At 43.7% G+C, this 22,414-nt stretch overlaps 1 protein-coding gene across 1 annotated transcript in view; it reads right to left on the bottom strand.

The window, feature by feature from the left end:
* Positions 1-22,414, bottom strand: part of GTF2F2 (general transcription factor IIF subunit 2) — a 164,101-nt gene that overhangs the window by 24,711 nt on the left and 116,976 nt on the right. The window contains exon 8 of the mRNA XM_066581927.1: positions 878-1,021. Coding sequence (XP_066438024.1) covers positions 878-1,021 — 144 coding nt within the window. The remainder of the gene's footprint in view (positions 1-877; positions 1,022-22,414) is intronic.

Here is a 22,414-nt window from a genome sequence, read left to right as displayed (position 1 = left end):
AGTAAAGTTCTATCCCTGTTAACTGTATAAAATGAACATCCTACAAAACAAAGGCAAGTATACACAGTGTAATGCTCACATTGTGGTTTATGGATGCAAAAGTGATGACAGGTTCCATTTAAAGGTTAGTAATAATGATTATAAATTAAGTGACTCAAAGTCTGTTAGAAAGATAAATATCGTAACATCCAGGTAATTAAACTTGATCTCACACTAGATCACAAATTGTCAGGTAAATAGCAATGGGGTCAATGGGCATAAAAACAGGCTTGTCCCAGTTAATAGTTAACCCAGATATATAATCAAAACGGCTTGTAGTTTTATAGTTTATAGATGCTTCTAAAGATTTAAAGAGATACAAAAAGAAAGAAAATCAGAAGGATAGCGCCTTGTGAGGTGAAACCAATGGTGTGAAATATATATGAAGGACTCGCCTGGTGTGGAGAACTAGCCTAAATAAAGGATAGCCGCCACACCTGGAGTCCTGGTAGGCTGGAAGCTAATTCGCACTTCTTATGCATAAAACGCTCTGAAAATGGAGCATGTTGCGATTTTTCCTCCGCGAACGGAAATCGTAGTTGATTTCCGCCCATGTGCGTAGAACAATCACTTTTGCATGCCATCCTATGGGCAGACGCCCACCATGGATTCAACAGCAAAAATCCATTGGGCCTTAGGAGGGAATACTTAACACGTGTATAAATAAATGGCATTATCTGTATTTTACAAGAAACTTACAAGGCACTTTAAATACATAAAAAATATGAAGCCTACAAAGAGGTGCGATCACAATAACGCCATAGGAAGAAATGTAAGCGTTAGCGGCTAATGAAAAACGTACTGTCTGCCACCCCCTCCTCCTTCCTTTATTACTTACCACAGGCTGTTTTGTAATGTCTACCAAATCTTTAATGTTGTAATACTGATGCTTTTCAAATGCAGAAAACAGCATGTCCAAAACCTGCTGCTTGTCCGCACGGGCACGCTTTCCATCGTCCTTTTTCTTCCTCTCGTATTCAATCTGCACAGCACACAGAGAAATGGGAAAAAAACATAATATAATTCAAATTAATTATAAACAAAAAAAAATTCATATAACCACAAGCAATTCTAGATTTATTTAAGATAGGCCAGTGCTAACTGTTTACGGTCATTTTTAGGGGTCTCTATAGAATTTGGTGACTGTATCAATGCCTTTGGTGGCAAACATATAGTTTAATGTATGGATACATTTAAAAGATGTGGACTGCTTTTTGCAAGTCGGTGTCATAGAAAATAAGTTTGTTGTACGGTTTCTCGGACCCTGGGAATAAGCAGACTGTCCTGCTGCTGGGACTCGCAGAACAGATGTAGTCACCTGTGGAGGAACTCACAGCGCCACCATACGGAAATGAAGTGTTACATAGTGCACATTGAAATCAATAGGTCATCCGTCCTATGAACGAATGTTCTGGCTCCCACACTGGAGAGACAATATTTGGCTACTTTTTGCTCTGACTAGTCGGCGGAGGTTTTGAGGGCCCTCTTCTATTAACTTAAAATGCTATAACAGGATATATAAATAAATAAATCTTATTTGTATAGCGCCAACTTATTCCGCAGCGCTTTCAGGTAATATTACTTATTACCCCCCACCAAGCTGGGTTCTCATTTACCGACCTCGGAAGGATGGAAGGCTGAGTCAGCCTTGAGCCAGCTACATGAACCATGCAGCGATTGGACCCACAACCTTCAGGTCGTGAGCGAGAGCTTAGGACTGTATACTGCAACCTTGAGCCGGCTACCTGAATCATGCGGGAATTGAACTTGCAACCTTCAGGTCGTAGGCGAGAGCTTACACTCTGTGCCCCACGAGGCTACTAAATCTTGGTATTTGTATAGCGCCAACTTATTCCACAGCGCTTTCAGGTAATTATTACTTATTACCCCCCATCAAGCTGGGTATATATGAAAATAAGTTTTCTAAAATTAGACAACTCCTTTATATCCCTTAACCCCTTCCCGTCACATGACGTACGCTGATATCATGGAAGGGAAGGCGTTCCCGTAGACTGCCGTACACTTACATAATGTAGATGGAGCAAGCTAAGGAACTGATCCCACGCCGTCGGTAGCCAGCTGTGACTGACAAGTCAGGCTTCTGTTGCAATGGCGGGGGCCACGGAACACAGATCTCAGCTGTTAACCACTTACATGCTGTGATCAATGTTGATCATGATATGTCCAGAGTTAACTGACAAAGAAAGCTCCCTATGTGATGTTATCAGCCCTCTGCCATCCAACTGTGGAGGGCCAATAGTTTGCCAAGGTAACCAGATGACAGTCTATGGCTTGCAGGTCTGCCATAGGAAGTACTGGCAACATAACCAGATAATACTCTGCTGTACAGAAGCACTGCAGTGAATTAGTCAAGTGATCATAGGGTACCAGATCCAAGTTCCCTAGAAGGACATAAAAAAAGTTACAGAAAAAAAAAACCTTTTTGCACACTTCCGTTTTATAAAAAAACAAAAAAAACACAAAATACACAAGTTTGCTATCGCTGCATGTGTGATAAAAATTGCATGATGCAGGAGAGTAAAAAGGCAGATTTATAAAACCAGTGATTTTCCATGGTTTCCTTCCCATTAGCGATGCTTTCACTGATGCGAGAGAAAAAAATCGTGGAAGCTCTATCTTTTTGTGATGTGTGATTTTTTATCTACCATGTTTCCTTATGGAGCCTCCTTCTATCGCTGGCAGCAGCAATGTGATACTCTTAAAAAAAATTTAAAAAAAGCATCGCTGATGCTCGAAAATCGTGGGAACAAAGACTGTGTGGAAGTACCCTAAGGGTGCCCACCCACTAGCGTTTTTTTACTGCGAAATTCGCAGCGGTTTTTTTTTTCTGCAGGGGTCTTTGGGCTATGGGACATGCAAAGCTAAAATCGCGATCGCGCAAAATCGCGATATCGCGGTAAATCGCGATTTTTACATTACAAGTCCCATAGACCCCCTGCAGAAAAAAAAAACCTGCGAATTTCGCAGTGAAAAAAAACGCCAGTGGGTGGGCGCCCTAAAGGTGATCAAAAAAGTTCTATATACCCAAAATGGTACCAATAAAAGCTATTACTTGTCATGCAAATAACAAGCCCTTCCAAAACATTGTCCATGGGAAAATAAAACTCAACCTCCTAACACGCTACCGCCATGGTTTATTATGCCGCTGTGATTCTTAACAGGTTCCACAGGTTCCACCCCTCCTCCTCATTTGTGGACCGTGCATTTCAGTGCTGTCTGGACATCAAGCCTTCTGTTGGGGCACACCAAGTGTTGCTCTACCAATCTAGTCTGTCATAGTGACACACAAGTATGCTAACAGACTAGAGGTCCCCAACCGTTTGTACCTTGTGAGCTACAGCCATTGGTTGGAAGCCACATTCAACTCAAACATAGCAACAGTAAATATGGTAAAACAAAAATTATGAAATTTCAATTTGCAGGTTGATATTTCAGTTTGAAAGCTGAAGCAATTATTATTATACCATTACACCAATTGGTACTATTCTGGGTAGAGTATATGTTGACAGTATTCTTAATGTAAGTGTCACATTGTAGTTAGTGTATATGGCCATACCCCAGGGCAACTATGGCGAAGCCACACAAAAGGGGGTGACAAGCCACATGTGGATCCTGAACCACTGGACTGGTTGGGGATCACTGCATTAGTGATTAAAAAAATAATAACTCAAAACAATGTATTACAAAGTAGAAAAAAGGTGAAAAATATATAAAATTATTTATTCTCCTGCATAAAACAAAGCTTCATACAGCCCGGTCAATAAAAAAAAAAAAAAGCACACTGCTGAAATGCACAGGCAAAAGAGAAAAAAAGTAGGTGTTAACATGGCTGAAATGGTCATCATAGGGTTAATGAATGTTTGACAATGTAAATTCCACTGTGGACTATCTTAAACGGATTGTCCCACAAAAGCAAGTTATCCCCAATCCACAGATCAGGGAATAACTTGCTGATCAGTGGCAGTCTTACAGCTGGGACCCCCACCGATCCTAAGAACATAGGATCCAGTGTGTCCAGGAATGAACAGAGCAGTGGTTGCACATGTGCGCTGCAGCTCCATTCATTTCAATGGGACTGCCAGAGATAACCAAGTGCTTGACTATCTCTCGCGGCTGCATTGAAGTGAATGGAGTGGCGGCAGCAGCACACATACAACCGCTATGCCATTCGTTCCTGAATACACGGGATCACTGTTCTCGAAATAAGTGGGATCCCAGCAGTCTGACCCCCCCCCCACACACACACACTGATCGGCAGTCATCCCTATACTGCAGATAGGGGATAACCCATATCCATGAGACAACCCCTTTAACCACCTCGCTACTTCCATACATCTGAATTATTATATTGCAATGCAATTCATATCTACCAGATATGACCTCAAGCATCATATGGTTAGTGAAAGGAAATATCCTGATTAAAGGGTATCTCCGTCAGGTCGCCAAGCTACCAGCGCTGCGGGCAGCAGGATATGTGACAGACATGCCGATTTCAGAGGTCTTTCCCTTGGGCTCATCTCCAGTCCAGCCTTACAAAGTTTCAAAAGTAAAATTTGCAAAAGCCGATCGGAATAAGCGACAGCTTGCCGACATCCTGTCAATATACTTTGTTGCCAGGGCAGCTTAGGGGACATTACAGGTTCCCTTTAACCCTTCCCCTCCCCATTTTAGTCCCCCCCACCTTCCTTTTAAAAAATCGTAACTCATTATTTATCCATCGACGTCGCTGTATGAGGGCTTGTTTTTTGCGGGACGACCTGTATTTTTCAATGGTGCTATTTAATGTACTGAAAAACGTTAAAAAAAATATCTAAGTGGAGTAAAATGAAAGAAAGAAACCAAAACATTCCGCCATCTTTCGGTGCGTCCTGTTTCTACGGCACACAAACTGCAACAAAAATGACATGATAACTTTATTTTATGGGTCAGTACTAGAGATGAGCGAACGTACTCGGATAAGCACTACTCGTCCGAGTAATGTGCTTTATCCGAGTACCGCTGTACTCGTGCTGAAAGATTCGGGACGCGCTGCGGAGCGGGGAGCTGCAGGGGAGAGCCGGGAGGAACGGAGGGGAGATCTTTCTCTCCTTCTCTCCCGCCCGCTCTGCCCCGCTCCCCGCTGCGACTCACCTGTCAGCAACGGAGCGCCCCGAATCTTTCAAGACGAGTACAGCGGTACTCGGATAAGGCACATTACTCGGACGAGTAGTGCTTATCCGAGTACGTTCGCTCATCTCTAGTCAGTACAATTACTACGATACCAAACAGTTTTTTTTTTTACTATACTACTTTTATTTTTTTTCAAAGACATTTAACTTTTTTTACATTTTCTGGCGCCGCCTTCTGCGTGCAATAACTTTTATTTTTCCGTCGACATAGTTGTGCGAAGGCTCATTTTTTGCATGATGTCCTGTTGTTTGCGTTGGTATCATATGGAATACATGGAAGACTTTTTGATCGCTTTTTATTGCATTTTTTTCTGGAAGACAGAATGACCAAAAAAAGTGCATTTCTGCCTTTTTTTTCTTCTTTTTTTGTTCAATGTTCCTCATGTGGGCTAAATAACGCGTTACTCTGATAGATCAGACTTTTACAGATGCAACAATACCGAATATGTATTTTTGTTTTATTTTTATATTATAAATATGGAAAAAGGGGTTTTTCTTTTTTTAAATATTTAGTAAAACTTTATTGTTGTGATTTTATATATTTTTTTTTAGAACCCACAGGGCACAACAACTTGCGATGCTTTGATCGCTCATGCAGTATGATGTAATGTCATAGCATTGCATCATATTGCGATCAGGTAGACAGTCTATCAAGCCACCCCAGGGGGATGGCTTGATAGGCAGTCTAAGAAGCCCCCGGCTGCCATGACACCTGAACGGCTCCTTGCGATCTCATTTCCGGGGGGCCGTATGGGTTCCCTGAACATCGTTCGGGTTGTTTAAAGGGCTAATAGCGCCAATAAGCCGATATTGCCCGTGGGTGTTAGCTGTAATAAACAGCTGACGTCCGCACTGTATGAAGACAGGTCGCCCTGCGATCTCTCTTTATACATACCCCTACGCTGCATGACGTAACTGTATGTCCTATAGCGGGAAGGGGTCAAAGAGGGAAAAAAACACATCAGTACACAATGTACATATTGTACTGTCCTGTGCTGTTTAGCTTTAGAATAGCAGAAATGGGGGAATGGAAAAAAGTGATTTCTGCAATTAAGGGGGGAAAAAAAGGAAAAAGATAAAAACAAAGGCACTTTATTGAGGACAGTTTTGGGCACCGGTACTCAAGAAGGACATATCAGCTTGAGTGGGTTCAAAAGCAGGCAATTGAAGTAATAAGTGGAATGGCGCAGTACAATACCCAGAGAGGCTATTAAAACTGGGAATATTTAGTTTAGAAGAAATACGTCTGAGGGGCGACCTAATAACTATGTATAAATATATCAGGGGACAATACAGAGATCTCTCCCATACCCACAACTGTGACTTTAACAAGGGGGCATCCACTGCGTCTAGAGGAAAGAAGGTTTCTACACCAACATGGAAGAGGGATCTTTACTGTAAGAGCAGTAAGACTGTGGAACTCTCTACCTGAGGATGAGGTGATGGCGAACGTGATAGAAGAGTACAAGAGGGGCCTGGATGTCTTTCATGAGTGATACAATATTATATGTTGTAATCATTAATAACTTCAGAATGGTTGTTGATCCAGGAACTATTCTGATTGCCAGATTGGAGTCAGGAAGGAATTTTCCCCCTTAAATGGAGAAAATTGGCTTCTATCTCATTGGGTTTTTTTTTGCCTTCCTCTGGATCAACATTGGAGCGTAATAGGCTGAACTGGATGGACATGTCTTTTTTTCAGCCTTATATACTATGGTATATTACCATGTTAAATGCAGTGACTACACTAAAGCTCCATTGTGTAACCACAGCCTTTGTAGACCCCTTTTGTCACCACATTCCCACACCTGAGCCATGGAACTAGACTCAAATGTATTCCTCCTCAAAACATTGTATAATATCGTTCAAATCTTTACAGAAGTGTACACTGCTCATTAATGTGATTAATGCTGTGACATTTTATATCAAAGTCATTATCTTAGACATCTGCTTAAACATCTGCACTCGAGGGTTCCGTTTTCGTGCTCCTATAATGAATACCTTGGCCAAATACATCCGTATTATGACTGAACCGAATAGTGCCGAACAGACCCCGCTGAGTATCATTGGGTCCATTTGGCTTCCGCTCAGAAGTCCGGCATTTTAATCAGGTGAGAAAGTGCTTTTTTCCCCCCTGGTATCTTGTGCCGTAACTGCGATGGAATCTCAGAATGGAGAATCGAGCGCAGATGTGGGAGCAGCCTTACTATGAAAGGTGAGAGATGTGGTTCAGTCATTGTGGGTTAAGGACAATGTCTATTAATAGGAAGAACAACGCATCTCACAATTGTATTCAGACAGTTAGTGTGAGGCCAACACAAGGGAGGACGCTCGCTATTGTATCATTGTCATACAGCACTGTGAGCGCATCTAAGGCTTTGCTATTATACAAGAAGTAGTAGTATGTAATATTATTGGACTAAGAAAAAAACATGGCAGCTCCATAGGAGGGTATTATGAGAAAGCTGCATTACTGAGGTAGAGAAAAGATGAAGGAACACAAGTTCCAGATACTCAAAGAAAACTAAACTTTCTGGAAAAATGATTGGTTGATTTTAGCCTTTATGTCTACGAGGTGGTTTTGATATAGGAAGACATAAATGCTTTCTTAAAACGGCATTTTACTACTGTAGTTAATTGACCAGCCTTTATTTTAACCAATTCATTCCATTTGGAGATTCTACATTTAAAAAGGCCGCTAACTTTTTAGACAGCTTAGGCCAGGCTCACATAAGGGGTGTGAGATGCAATGACATTGCATACTGGCTGCCTGCCACACATCACCATGTACTATCTTAGCGTGTATGCATGCGCAATATGAGCCAAGATAGAATATGCTGCGATTCGTTACATAATTTATGCAATTTGTTTTAGTGTCAACGAAGCTGCCCATGGGATATTGTTACAGTACATTGTGCGCGTAGTATGCTATTATCATACGCTTATGTGAGGCAGTCCTTATGCTCACATAATAGCCTGTGCGTCACAAATCTTGCAATATACTTCTATTAAAAATGCTGTTGCTTTACCACTGTAAATAAAGTTTGAAGTGGCTGCCACTAGGGCTCTCCCTACCAGTCCCTCTGCATTCCACTGCCTGTTGGGTACTAAGCTTCTGTAACAGGGATGCTAGCTTAGCTATGGGCAGGGGACATTTGCACAGGCTGCTCATCGCATTTAGAGGCAGACAGATCTGCAGACCCAGCATCTGCAATTTTCGACAATCTCTGCCTCTCCTGCTGTGTGTGTGACAGAGTATACACATTATTGTATTTCCATTCTATTTGGCCAGAATGCCTGGATCATCCTGGGAAAGCAGAGGGGCAGGCATTTCGATACTGTCTTCCTGCTGAGTGGATCAAAGAGAGCAATGCAGCATGAGAAGTGAGGGAAAGGAAGTACAGGACAGTTAACTACTGACAGAATGGCAGGGGTGAAACACACCCCCTGCCTTAAAGTGGATTGCAAATAGCAGGGCAAACAGGAAAATGATGAAAACAGGGTGCAAACAGCAGCAAATTAGTAAGGAGAACAGGTTTTAGTTTAGAAAACTCGTGGGAAACTCAGGTATGCTTTAGTGGTATGACCACTGGGTAAATAGGTCTGACAGGTCTTCCTCTGGACCAGCCTGTCACTTATAGTTTATTGTTGTTTTTTCCTATGTTGTATACTACTACACACAGATAGCTGTCAATCACTGATAAGCACAGATATAAATGAATAGAACACAAGTTAGACCGAATCTTTCCCCATAAACTATATAACAATCTGCTCAGCCCCTCCTGCTCTAGAAGAAAATGCCTGCAGTTTGGTCAGCAAGCAATAATTCTTTCACAATCACACTCTGACCTCGGCTGGCCCCCTCAATCCCATCTGCGCAATTTTCAGGGGGCAGAGACCATGATGAACACAGATGCACACTAGAGAACCAGAAACTTTTACACAAATGATCCTACAGACGTGGATTGACACAAACCCTCCTCCCTTTAAACTCTTTTTGGGGAAACTCCCATTCCTCATGCAGAAGGATTGGGCGGAGGCTTCATCTGCAAAGGAAACTCAGGGACGAAAATATTTTTTGAAAACTGGGAGAGCTTAATTGACGAGTGAGGGAAACTATTAATGAGTCCTTTATAGTAATCTCTTGGTATATGGAGAGAACCATGAGAGGGGACCCTCCGATAAATCTATAATTGATGCGATCCTGAGGACAGGGTGGGGACCTCGCGGGCGACGCCAGTAAATAAAAACTCCTGGTTGCTATTTGAACCCTGCTGGGGCCGTACAGGAGGCGGGAAACTTTAAAAAACGAATTCTGATTTACGCATGATGCCAACAAGGTTTGTTGTTTTTCTTACTTGTTACAGGGGTCCAGTTATGAGGCCTCATATCACGTTCCCCCCACAAGCCCTAATCCCCCCCCACCCCCTTTTTTTTCTTCTCCCTCTATTTCTCTCCCCTCTCTACCTCTCCCAATTCAGCTTTCTTTTATTAGGATGCAACAGGACACTATTCATATGTTTGTTCTAAACCAGGACGAAATTTATTGAACTAGATATTGTATCATAATGCTTGAAAATGTGTTCTAATGATCTAGTACATTGTTATACAGTGATCAGATAACTTGCATTTACACTTTTTCTAGTTATGCAAAAAAATCAATAAAAATGATGAAATAAAAAGATTAAAAAATGATTAAAATTAGAGATGAGCGAATATACTCGTTTCGAGTAATTATTCGATCGAGCGCCGCGATTTTCGAGTACTTCCGGGGGGCGCCGGGGGGCAGGGGGAGGCGTGGCGGAGCAGGGGGTAGCAGCGGGGAACAGGGGGGAGCCCTCTCTCTCTCCCTCTCCCCCCCACTCCCCGCTGCAACCCCCCACTCACCCACGGCGCCCCCCGAATCTTTTCGCCTGAGTACGGAAGTACTCGAAAATCGCGGTGCTCGGGCGAAAAAGGGGCGTGGTTGAGTAGGTTCGCTCATCTCTAATTAAAATCTAACTAGTGTTCGGCAGTGTAAAGTATGGGTAACAAAATGACTAATCCTATCTTGCAGATTTTCTTTCGTTCACACATTCGTAGACGTAGTTGCACTTTGTTCTGATAGGATATAACAACATATGTATCTAAATGAAACACGACTTTCAGGAGGCCTACAACTTCAGCATTGTCACACGCATTGTCATCTTTGCACATCTAATTTTTATCATAACAGATTATACAAATTAGTAACCTACGCCATATTTGCATTGCTCAGAGGTTCTGTTATTATTACATTATGGAGCAGACTGCTTTGTAAAAACAAATACAGCCGCTAATTGTAGAAAACTGGCACCCGCTGCCTGACAGCCAGAAGCAAAAGGGAGCATCAGATGAGAAGATCCACAAATAGGAAAAATAGAACTTTTGCACATCGCCTACAGGAAGGAATATTAATGTGAATGTGATTGTGTTTGTAAATGACTAACATTTGGTAGAAAGAGGTGGCACGACTGATATCAATCATCTCAATTCAGTTAGGTTGCGCCAATTTAACATGTAAAGAATGTGCCCACTATAAATGTGTTCTCAAGTGCCCAGATACAGTTGCCTCAGCAAAGCTCTGACTTGAGGACATCTTTTGTATGCAAATCGAATAAATCACCCTCTTGCAGTCAAGCTTCCCAGCTAATTGCTAATGCACAACTGAAACATTAAGAATTGCTACATTAAACCACTAGAAGTTATCAGACAACTGTCAGATTCGGTCAACTTTATCTTCTGCCAATTTGCCTGCCTGAATGGCATTTACAGCCTACTCTGAGAAACCGCTAACGTTACAGATATGTTTAAAGGTACAGTTCCGTTAATGAAACTGAATCTTCTTATAATTACTAATTATAATTTTGACCAATTCAAAAATGGCATCCCAACATTTCGTTATATGCAACATAGATGGGCAACTCAGACTTGCACCTACTGGACCGGCCAAAGCATTAGCTACGGGCCCGGCCAAAGCATTAGCTACGGGCCCGGCCAAAGCATTAGCTACTGGACAGGACAGGATGAATTACCTTCAGGAATCCTCCTACAGGCCATGTTGAGTTGGGATGCCTCAATAAAGGCTGAAATCTATAAGCTAAAAAGGACATAACATCCAAAATGGGGGTCTGCATTTTAATAGTTAGCCCTTTCAGTGTTTGTTATGGGATTGAAAAAAATAAAATAAAACCCTTGCAATTAATATGTCAAACACTTGATTAGAATCCTGCTGCTGGGAGACTAAGGGCTCACGCCCACGGCCGAGACAGGCTCCGCAAGCGGAATATCGCAGCGGAGTCCATCACGGTGCCCCCACCCCCCAAAGACCCCATACTCACCTCCAGATCCGCTATGTAGCTCCCGCATGACACTGCCAGCGCACATGCGCAGTACAGCACATGACGCACTGGCGGTGTCACATAACGCGCCGGCGGTGTCACATGACGCGGCCTGAGGTGGACGGGGAGCGTATTCACGCTATACTTCCGCTGTGCTACTTTTTTGGTCACAAATCGCTTAACATTCAGCGCTGTGTGGGCACATTCAAATATACTATAAGGTCATCAATAACATTCAAACTAATATACATAGTAACATAGTATGCTAGGCTGAATAAAGGCAAATGTCATAATGGCAGTTAGAATAATAATTGAGGCCACCAGAAGAGCATGCATGACACAGCAGAACAAGATGAAAAGTTGTCTGTGGGCAGTGCCATGGCATCCACAATGTGATCAAATGATCAACAGACATCCTGAACTGCAAATATATTGCAAAGTGGTTGGATTTAAGTTATAATCATATTTAACCCACAGCTGACTGGTTCCAGAACGCCCCTTTAAGTTGGTCAGGGCTCTACATTTTGCATATTTGCAGGCCATATATTTTACAAACAATTTGATAGACAGGGTGTACAATGTACATGCAAACATTTAACTTACACTGTGTATTCTACACTTTGCCCTCGTTCACACACTGCAGTTTCATACAATAGTTAAAGCTGTTATTTAACAAACCAGGAGCAGATCAAAGAATGAAAATTACTCCTTATTAACCGTTTGAGGACTAAGCTCAGTTAATTTACGGCCCTTGGTCCTGGGCTTTAATCTCGGCTGACAGCAGAAGTACGATGCAGGATTAAAGCTCCCCCACCTCCAATCTCACTCTGGGGCTGCTTAGCCCAGTGCAGCTGTGTACCTACCGACTCCGTATTGAGCACGACGTATCGGCGTGACCCAGTCTCTACTCCACCCCCCCACCTCCTCCTCTAATTTTACCTCCTCTCTAATAACTAAATGGATACTTTTTGACCAACACTTTGCGTACTTGAAATAGATTTTGATCTATAACACCTATAGCTCGTTTATTGACATTTGCCCTGTCCCTGTGGTTCACGATTACCTCCCAAGAAACCACGTGTAGCAGCATCAGGTGCCAATTAGTTTTCAGCCTCTGGATGTTACTATCCATTAAATGCAGGCTGAGATCTTGAAAATTGGGTGACTGGTACTTCTATCATAGCAATGCACCTACAGCACTGAGTTAGAATGTCATTTAGCAATGCTTGACTCTCCCTAGCGGAGCTGTTGGCTGAAGCACAACTGCATCGATAGACTTAACATAGGAATTTTGACCTGGCTTGAAAAATCATTCAATGTACCAAACTCAAAATTTCATGATTTTATGGATCGGGAAGTTAGAGAATTAGTGGCGAGTCAGACAGTGAAGGTTTTCATTAGATAGATAGATAGGAGACAGGAGATTAGGAGAGAGATAGATAGATAGATAGTAGCTATTTCTCTTATATAGTGACAAAATTCTGTTTCAGGACTAGAGAGGGCAGGTACATTAATTGCACTTGTTAGTCTCTGCCGTCCACCCAAACTGCAGGTTTTAGGTCCCATTTTCGACCGCCCAAGAAGGCCAATGCAGTCTTCAATCTAACACTAGCAATGCACTGTGGGGATTAGGTGGACTACCAGTGGCCAATCAGAGCAGTGCACAGTGCATTAGTTAGCTAGATAAAAAATTGCGTTGTGTAACCGAAAACCAGAGGGTCGCTTGAATAAATACTATCAAATACACAATTAGGGCAATTAGGAGAAGAAAATCCAATAAATTCCCAGTTGAAACCAAAAGTAGTTTTGTAACAAAGACAATCTCTTTTTAAGAAGCAGCCAACTTCCCTAACTCTGTGCCATCAGAAGCCATTGTGCAGTGTAGCCATGCCAGGTTATACACTTTCCCTGCATTGAAAATGTAGCATTACACATTGCCCATTTGAAAAAAAAGCAGACTATGTAACTGGTGGACAGGCCATGTTCACCGGTGCCCATGTAAGGCGTACGGGTAAGGGTTGGCTTCATGAGATCGCCTTTAACTGAATCAAAATCATTTGTTAAGTAAATGTGCAGTGGCGTGTAGACCATCACAGTGAATGGTATTGTTTTACAGATATATTGTCATCAGGTGCCGAAGAAAAGATCCCAGGCTGAAGAAACAAGATATAAAAGTGAAAGATAGGCTATTATGGAAGTCAGGCTCTTATGCTGGCTTACACTTCTGCATAATGAAAGGCTCTTCCTCTTCTGTATTCTATAATGAAGTTTGCGGAGATGTATTTAATGGAATGACCTCATGAGAATAAATGGATTAAATATTAGCTTCTTGCAAAAGTGTTCTGTCTTCTCATGGCATACTTCCAAACCGCTTCAAAGGAAAATAAGATGATAAATTGTATTGTGCACTCAAACTGTTCCTCCGGCGTGGCGTATTTTTGCCTTTTGTTCTAGACCTAAATTTTGCACTTATTGGGCTTAAAAAGTAAAAGTTCATAGGAACAAAACTTATTCTGCAAACTGCTGCAATGTGATTTGCTGCTACGGACAACTCTGTTCATAACCAAACAGATTCATCCAAGTGATAAGTGCATGTGTATCACTACTAACTGCCCTGCTGCACCTGTACTCGCTGTGGTTTTATACTGCACGTACAGGTGTGACATAGCAACGGCGTGCGGATACTACCAGAAAATGGAATACAAGCCAGGGACATATCCTTCAGATATGAGGACATGAACAGCGCCTGATGAAGTAGAATGGGGTCAATGGAGCTTCCATCGTTTTAACATTAATCTACAAGGAAGCCTCCAACGCAGACGTTAACATTCTGTTTCTAGAGGACCAAGACAGAGAAAAGCACATGGTGAAATTAACGAGTTCATGATCAAATTTAAAATTGTTCCAGATTTTACATTTCTAATGCCGAGATAACATTGATGGAAACCCATTGGGATCCTTCACACTGTGCATTCACTTGGAGAACATTAATTACATTTGTTACAACTGATTTGCGATTAGCTGACAGCTTTTGAAAGGAATAAGGTGGTTTACATGACCAGCGCCAGTGACAGAAGTATAGGGAGTAAGGGAATGTGGAAGTTCAGATTACACTGCAGAGAGAATTGACCATTTGACCTCATTTTCTGAAGCTAGATTCTTAAGGGGCCTATAAATTAATTTTTGCAGAGCCTTGAAACAAAAACAAAAAAGATTAATATTAATGAGCATTGGCAGCACAGCAATTACATTAGACTAGATTTTTAAAAGCGGTCATAAAATTTTTACTGTATTACAAAATATGTGCTAATTACACACATTCTGCACATCTTATAAATCTTTAAAGCGTACCTAACTTTTCAGACAACTTATGCTCACCTCATAGCTTCTCTCATCAATTTTGTAACACAGTCTAGATTTCTTATTTTTTTAATTACTGTAAATCAAAGCTGAAGTCCTGACCCTCTGCTATGGCCACAGCAAACTGGAGAGACATACGACTCCCACAATAAAGATAGCTAAAAGACATAGAATCATAGACTGCTAGAGTTGGAAGGGACCTCCAGGGTCATCGGGTCCAACCCCCCACTCAGTGCAGGAACACTAAATCATCAGAGACAGATATTTATCCAGCCTTTGAACACTGCCATTGAAGGAGAACTCGCCACCTCCCGTGGTAACCTGTTCCACTCATTGATCACCTTCACTGTCAGAAAGTTTTTTTCTAATATCTAATTTGTGTCTCCTGCTTTCCAGTTTCATCCCATTGCTTCTAGTCTTTCCTTGTGCAAATGAGAATAGGACTGATCCCTCTGCAGTGTGACAGCCCTTCAGATATTTGTAGACAGCAGTTAAGTCTCCTCTCAGCCTTCTTTTCTGCAGGCTAAACATTCCCAGATCCTTTAACCGTTCTTCATAGGACTTGATTTGCAGACCGCTCACCATCTTGGTAACCCTTCTCTAAACTTGCTCCAGTTTGTCTATGTCTTTTTTAAAGTGGGGTGGCCAGAACTGGACACAGTATGACAGATGAGGTCTGACTAAGTAAGAGTATAGGGGGATAATTACCTCACGTGATCTAGACCCTATGCTTCTCTTAATACAGAGTTAGTTAGTTGCTACCCACTGTTCAGGCTTTTTTTTAGATCTTTTTGAATACTCTGTCTCTTCCCTAGTGTTCGCTATCCCTCCTCGCTCTGTGTCATCGGAAAATTTGATCAGTTTCCCATCAATTCCTTCCTCCAGATCATTTATACAAATGTTGAACAACACTGGGCCTAGGACAGAGCCTTCTGGTACCCTACTTGATACATTTTTCCACTTAGAATGTGCAGCCATATATGACCACTCTTTGAGTACGATCACTCAGCCAGTTGTGAATCCACGTAACAGTTGCCTTGTCAATCCCATATTTTTGGTCATTGTTTCAAAGAGTATGAGATATTTTGTCAAATGCTTTACTAAAGTTAAGATCTACTATATCCACCGCATTTCCCTGATCAACCCAGTCGGTGATTCTGTCATAGAAGGAAATTAGATTTGTCTGGCATGTCTTATTTGTTACAAACCCATGCTGGCTCTGGTTAATTACTCCATTTTTATCCAAGTACTTGCACACATGCTGTTTAATAATTTGTTCAAAGATCTTTCCCAGTATAAAAGTCAGGCTCACAGGACTGTAGTTTCCTGGATCCACCTTCTTCCCTTTTTTGAAGTTAAGGACAACATTTGCTCTTTTCCAATCTTCTTGGACTTCTCCTGTTCTCCAAGAATTTTCAAAGATTATGGTGAGTGGTTCAGCAATCACCTCCGATACTTTTAGTATCCTAGAATGTAATTCATCTGGACCTTGAGACTTGAATTCATTTAAGTTAGCTATTCTTTTATTCCCCCAATAGCACAGGCAAAATCAGTTGATGTTCCATCTACTTTCTGAGAGAAAACAGATACAAAATAGGAATTTAAAAGTTTGGCCTTCTTATCATTCTCCTTTACCAATTCCCCATTTTTATGTTGTAAGAATCCAATAGCATCTTTGAATTTTCTTTTGCTTTTGACATACCCCCAAATCCTTTTTTTTATTGCTTTTGGCCTCTGTTGCAGGCCTCAATTCATTATTAGCTTTAGCTTTTCTGACACTTGCTCTACAGTTTCTGCAGACCGCATTATATTTTTCATTAGATACTCCCCCCTCTTTCCATTTGATAAACATATTTTTCTACCTTTTTAACATGTGTACAAGTTCTGTGTACATCCATTCTTGTCTCTTTAAATGCTTTTCTTTCTTCCTTCTTTTAGGGATTGTTAACAATTGTGCTCCGAGAATCTCATTTCACATTATTTCCCAACCTTCTTTGACATTTCTGTCCTTAAGATCATCCAGCCATTGGATTCTTCCTACCCTCTTTCGGAGTTCATTAAAATCTGGCTTTCTAAAATCTAACGTTGGGGTCTGAGTTTTCTCAGGTCTTCCTTCCCTTTTTTTTCAAAATTCAAGGATAGTATGATCACTGCCTACTAAAGTCCCAGCCACCCTTCCTTCCTCAATCATTCCCTCCCTGTTGGTAAAAATTAGGCCCGAGATAGCAAATCCCATTGTTTTCTCTTCTACCTTTTGGAAGATAAAGTTGTCAGCAAAAGCAGGTAAGAATTTGTTGGATCCATTACTTTTACCTAAGAGAGATTCCCAACAAATGTCTGGATAGTTAAAATCTCCTATAATCACTAGGTCATATTTTTTTGAGAGTTTTGCCATCTGATGTAGAAAGAGTTCATCAATGTCTTCTGCTTGTCCAGGTGGCCTATAGTAAATGCCTACAATCGTGACCTTTCTGTTCTCTCCTTGTATTCTTACCCAAACAGTTTCTACAGAACTACCATGCTCTGAAGCTTGAATCTCTCTGGAGATTAAGGTTTTCCTAACATACACCGCAATACCTCCTCCCCATTTTTTAGGTCTATTTCTAATATTTCTATTTCTTGTATCCTTCAAGCCTTGTATTCCAATCATGTGTATCATCCCACTAAGTTTCCGTGATGCCTAGGACATCATATTTCTCTTCCTGTGTTAGGAGCTCCAATTCTCCTTGTTTGTTTCCCATGCTGTGTGCATTCGTGTAGAAACATTTTAGCTTGTGATCGGTGTCTCTTGCTCCTCTACTTTCCTTCTCAATATTTTGTCTCTGTTCCTTCTTTCCACTTCTAATAGCGAGGTTCTTAAATGTATTAATTAACTGTATATTTCCTATATTGTTCTAGTCTAAAGAGTCTAAAGCCCTCCTAAGACGTTGCAATGTCTTCGTTGTTATGCCAAGCTGTGGATTGCAGAGGGGCTGTACTACAGCCTTGATTTACAGAGGTAAAATAAAAAAAAACCATTTTAATGAAAATATGTTACAGAACTGATGAGACAAACACAGGCCATTAAACGATTATAAATTGTCTGAAAAGTTATGAACACTTTAAAATGTAGAATATTCCATAATACAATTGTAATGAAACATGCCAAGTTTTCTTTTGAATCGTTGATTAAAATATCAATCTACACTTAATTTCATGATCGACCGTGACTAGTCACAATTTCCTGGTCAGCCAATAGACAAACTCATAGGAGTCAGGCTAACGAAATTAAAAAAAAAAAGTTAAAAAGACCTAGTAGAGTGCCTTTTATTTATTTTTTTTAACTGCCCTGATAGCTGAAGAACAGTTTACCAGTGAAATCAGAGGCCCAATAGTGGCTATGTAGCGTCAACAATGGACTAATGCAATAGTAGAGATGAGCGAGCACCAAAATGCTCGGGTGCTCTTTACTCGAGACGAACTTTTCGCGATGCTCGAGGGTTCGTTTCGAGTAACGAACCCAATTGAAGTCAATGGGCTACCCGAGCATTTTTGTATATCGCCGATGCTCGCTAAGGTTTTCATTTGTGAAAATCGGGGCAATTCAAGAAAGTGATGGGAACGACACAGCAACGGATAGGGCAGGCGAGGGGCTACATGTTGGGCTGCATCTCAAGTTCCCAGGTCCCACTATTAACCCACAATAGCGGCAAGAGTGGACCGTTGGGGTTCTTGAAGCCTAAAATCACTCCTAACGCTCTCCCGATAGCAGCTCCGGCATCAGCAGCACTGTCCCTGATCTCTGTCAGAATGCATCTGTGGCAAGCCGCGGGCGGGCAGATTTTAATACTCGGGTGACACCTGATCCCGCCAGCCACTCACTGCAGGGGGGTGGTATAGGGCTGGAACATCACAGGAGGAAGTTGTAATGCCTTCCCTGTCTTTCTATTGTCCAGAAAAGCGAGCAAATTTCTCAGGGAAGAAAATGAAAGGGACTCGAACACAATAGCGGCAAGAGTGGCCCCCCCTCCCGGCAACTTTTACTTCTGAAAAGCCCTCATTAGCAATGCATACCTTAGGTAAGTACCACACTACCTCCAACAAAGCACAATCACTGCCTGCATGACACTCCACTGCCACTTCTCCTGGGTTACATGCTGCCCAACCCCCCACGACCCAGTGTCCACAGCGCACACCAAACTGTCCCTGCCCAGCCTTCAGCTGCCCTCATGCCACACCACACTCATGTCTATTTATAAGTGCGTCTGCCAGAGGAACCGCAGGCACACACTGCAGAGGGTTGGCACGGCTAGGCAGCGACCCTCTTTAAAAGGGGCGGGGCGATAGTCCACAATGCTGTACAGAAGCAATGAGAAATCCAATCCTGTGCCACCTCCATCTGGAGCTGCACACGTGGGCATAGCAATGGGGAACCTATGTGCCACACACTATTCATTCTGTCAAGGTGTCTGCATGCCCCAGTCAGACCGCGGTTTTTTATAAATAGTCACAGGCAGGTACAACTCTGCAATGGGAATTCCGTGTGCACCCACAGCATGGGTGGCTCCCTGGAACCCACCCGCTGTACATAAATGTATCCCATTGCAGTGCCCTGGACAGCAGAGCTAACGTCAGATGAAATGCAGGTGGGCTTCGGCCCACACTGCATGCCCCAGTCAGACTGGGGTTCTTTAGAAGTGGACACAGATGCATTTACAACTCCCTGTGGACCCACAGCATGGGTGGGTGCCAGGAAGCCACCGGCGGTACATAACAATATCCCATTGCATTGCCCATCACAGCTGAGGTAGTAATGTCATGTTAATGCAGGAGGGCTTCGGCCCACACTGCATGCCCAGTCAGACTGGGGCTCTTTAGAAGTGGACACAGATGCATTTACAACTCCCTGTGGACCCACAGCATGGGTGGCTCCCTGGAACCCACCGGCGGTACATAAAAATATCCCATTGCAGTGCCCAACAGTGGTGCCCGTAGTGGCCAATGCAGGTGGGCTAAAAATAAATTTGATTACACTGTAGGCGAGGGCCCACAAAAATTGCTGTATCAACACAACTAATGTACATCAGAAAAATTGCCCATGGCCAACCAAGAGGGCAGGTGAAACCCATTAATCGCTTTGGTTAATGTGGCTTAATTGGTAACTAGGCCAGGAGGCAGCCCAGTTAAAATAAAAATTGGTTGAGGTGAAAGTTTCAACGCTTTAATGAGCATTGAAACATATAAAAATTGTTTAGAGAAATTATATGACTGAGCCTTGTGGGCCTAAGAAAAATTGCCCGTTCGGCGTGATTACGTCAGGTTTCAGGAGGAGGAGCAGGAGGAGGAGGAGGAATATTATACACAGATTGATGAAGCGAAAAGGTCCCCGTTTTTGATGGGGATACAGAACGATGCTTCCATCCGCGGGTGCAGCCTACGTATTGCTTAGGTATCGCTGCTGTCTGCTGGTGGAGAAGAGAAGTCTGGGGAAATCCAGGCTTTGTTCATCTTGATGAGTGTTAGCCTGTCGGCACTGTCGGTTGACAGGCAGGTACGCTTATCTGTGATGATTCCCCCAGCCGCACTAAACACCCTCTCCGACAAGACGCTAGCCGCAGGACAAGCAAGCACCTCCAGGGCATACAGCGCGAGTTCAGGCCACGTGTCCAGCTTCGACACCCAGTAGTTGTAGGGGGCAGAGGCGTCACGGAGGACGGTCGTGCGATCGGCTACGTACTCCCTCACCATCCTTTTACAGTGCTCCCGCCGACTCAGCCGTGACTGGGGAGCGGTGACACAGTCTTGCTGGGGAGCCAGAAAGCAGTCAAGGGCCTTAAAGAGTGTTGCCCTGCCTGTGCTGTACATGCTGCCTGATCTCCGCGCCTCCCCTGCTACCTGGCCCTCGGAACTGCGCCTTCGGCCACTAGCGCTGTCGTATGGGAATTTTACCATCAGTTTGTCCGCCAGGGTCCTGTGGTATAGCAACACTCTCGAACCCCTTTCCTCTTCGGGTATGAGAGTGGAAAGGTTCTCCTTATACCGTGGGTCGAGCAGTGTGTACACCCAGTAATCCGTAGTGGCCAGAATGCGTGTAACACGAGGGTCACGAGAAAGGCATCCTAACATGAAGTCAGCCATGTGTGCCAGGGTACCTGTACGCAACATATGGCTGTCCTCACTAGGAAGATCACTTTCAGGATCCTCCTCCTCCTCCTCAGGCCATACACGCTGAAAGGATGACAGCAGCATGTGTACCCTCACCAGTGGGCCAAGCTGTCTCTTCCCCCTCCTCCTCCTCACCACGCTGAGATATAGAAAGGAGGGTGCTCTGACTATCCAGCGACATACTGTCTTCCCCCGGCTCTGTTTCCGAGTGCAAAGCGTCTGCCTTTATGCTTTGCAGGGAACTTCTCAAGAGGCATAGCAGAGGAATGGTGACGCTAATGATTGCAGCATCGCCGCTCACCACCTGGGTAGACTCCTCAAACTTTCCAAGGACCTGGCAGATGTCTGCCAACCAGGCCCACTCTTCTGAAAATAATTGAGGAGGCTGACTCACACTGCGCCGCCCATGTTGGAGTTGGTATTCCACTATAGCTCTACGCTGCTCATAGAGCCTGGCCAACATGTGGAGCGTAGAGTTCCACCGTGTGGGCACGTCGCACAGCAGTCGGTGCACTGGCAGATTAAACCGATGTTGCAGGGTGCGCAGGGTGGCAGCGTCCGTGTGGGACTTGCGGAAATGTGCGCAGAGCCGGCGCACCTTTCCGAGCAGGTCTGACAAGCGTAGGTAGCTTTTCAGAAAGCGCTGAACCACCAAATTAAAGACGTGGGCCAGGCATGGCACGTGCGTGAGGCTGCCGAGCTGCAGAGCCGCCACCAGGTTACGGCCGTTGTCACACACGACCATGCCCGGTTGGAGGCTCAGCGGCGCAAGCCAGCGGTCGGTCTGCTCTGTCAGACCCTGCAGCAGTTCGTGGGCCGTGTGCCTCTTCTCTCCTAAGCTGAGTAGTTTTAGCACGGCCTGCTGACGCTTGCCCACCGCTGTGCTGCCACGCCGCGCGACACCGACTGCTGGCGACGTGCTGCTGCTGCTGACACATCTTGATTGCGAGACAGAGGTTGCGTTGGAGGAGGAGGAGGGTGGTTTAGTGGAGGAAGCATACACCGCCGCAGATACCACCACCGAGCTGGGGCCCGCAATTCTGGGGGTGGGTAGGACGTGAGCGGTCCCAGGCTCTGACTCTGTCCCAGCCTCCACTAAATTCACCCAATGTGCCGTCAGGGAGATATAGTGGCTTTCCCCGCCTGTGCTTGTCCACGTGTCCGTTGTTAAGTGGACCTTGGCAGTAACCGCGTTGGTGAGGGCGCGTACAATGTTGCGGGAGACGTGGTCGTGCAGGGCTGGGACGGCACATCGGGAAAAGTACTGGCGACTGGGAACTGAGTAGCGCGGGCCGCCGCCGCCATCATACTTTTGAAGGACTC

Source organism: Eleutherodactylus coqui, chromosome 1, assembly GCF_035609145.1.
Source record: "Eleutherodactylus coqui strain aEleCoq1 chromosome 1, aEleCoq1.hap1, whole genome shotgun sequence".
In the NCBI taxonomy this organism is placed as follows: domain Eukaryota; kingdom Metazoa; phylum Chordata; class Amphibia; order Anura; family Eleutherodactylidae; genus Eleutherodactylus; species Eleutherodactylus coqui.
Note: the sequence above shows the minus strand (reverse complement) of the source record. Positions and strands in the feature narration are given on the sequence as shown.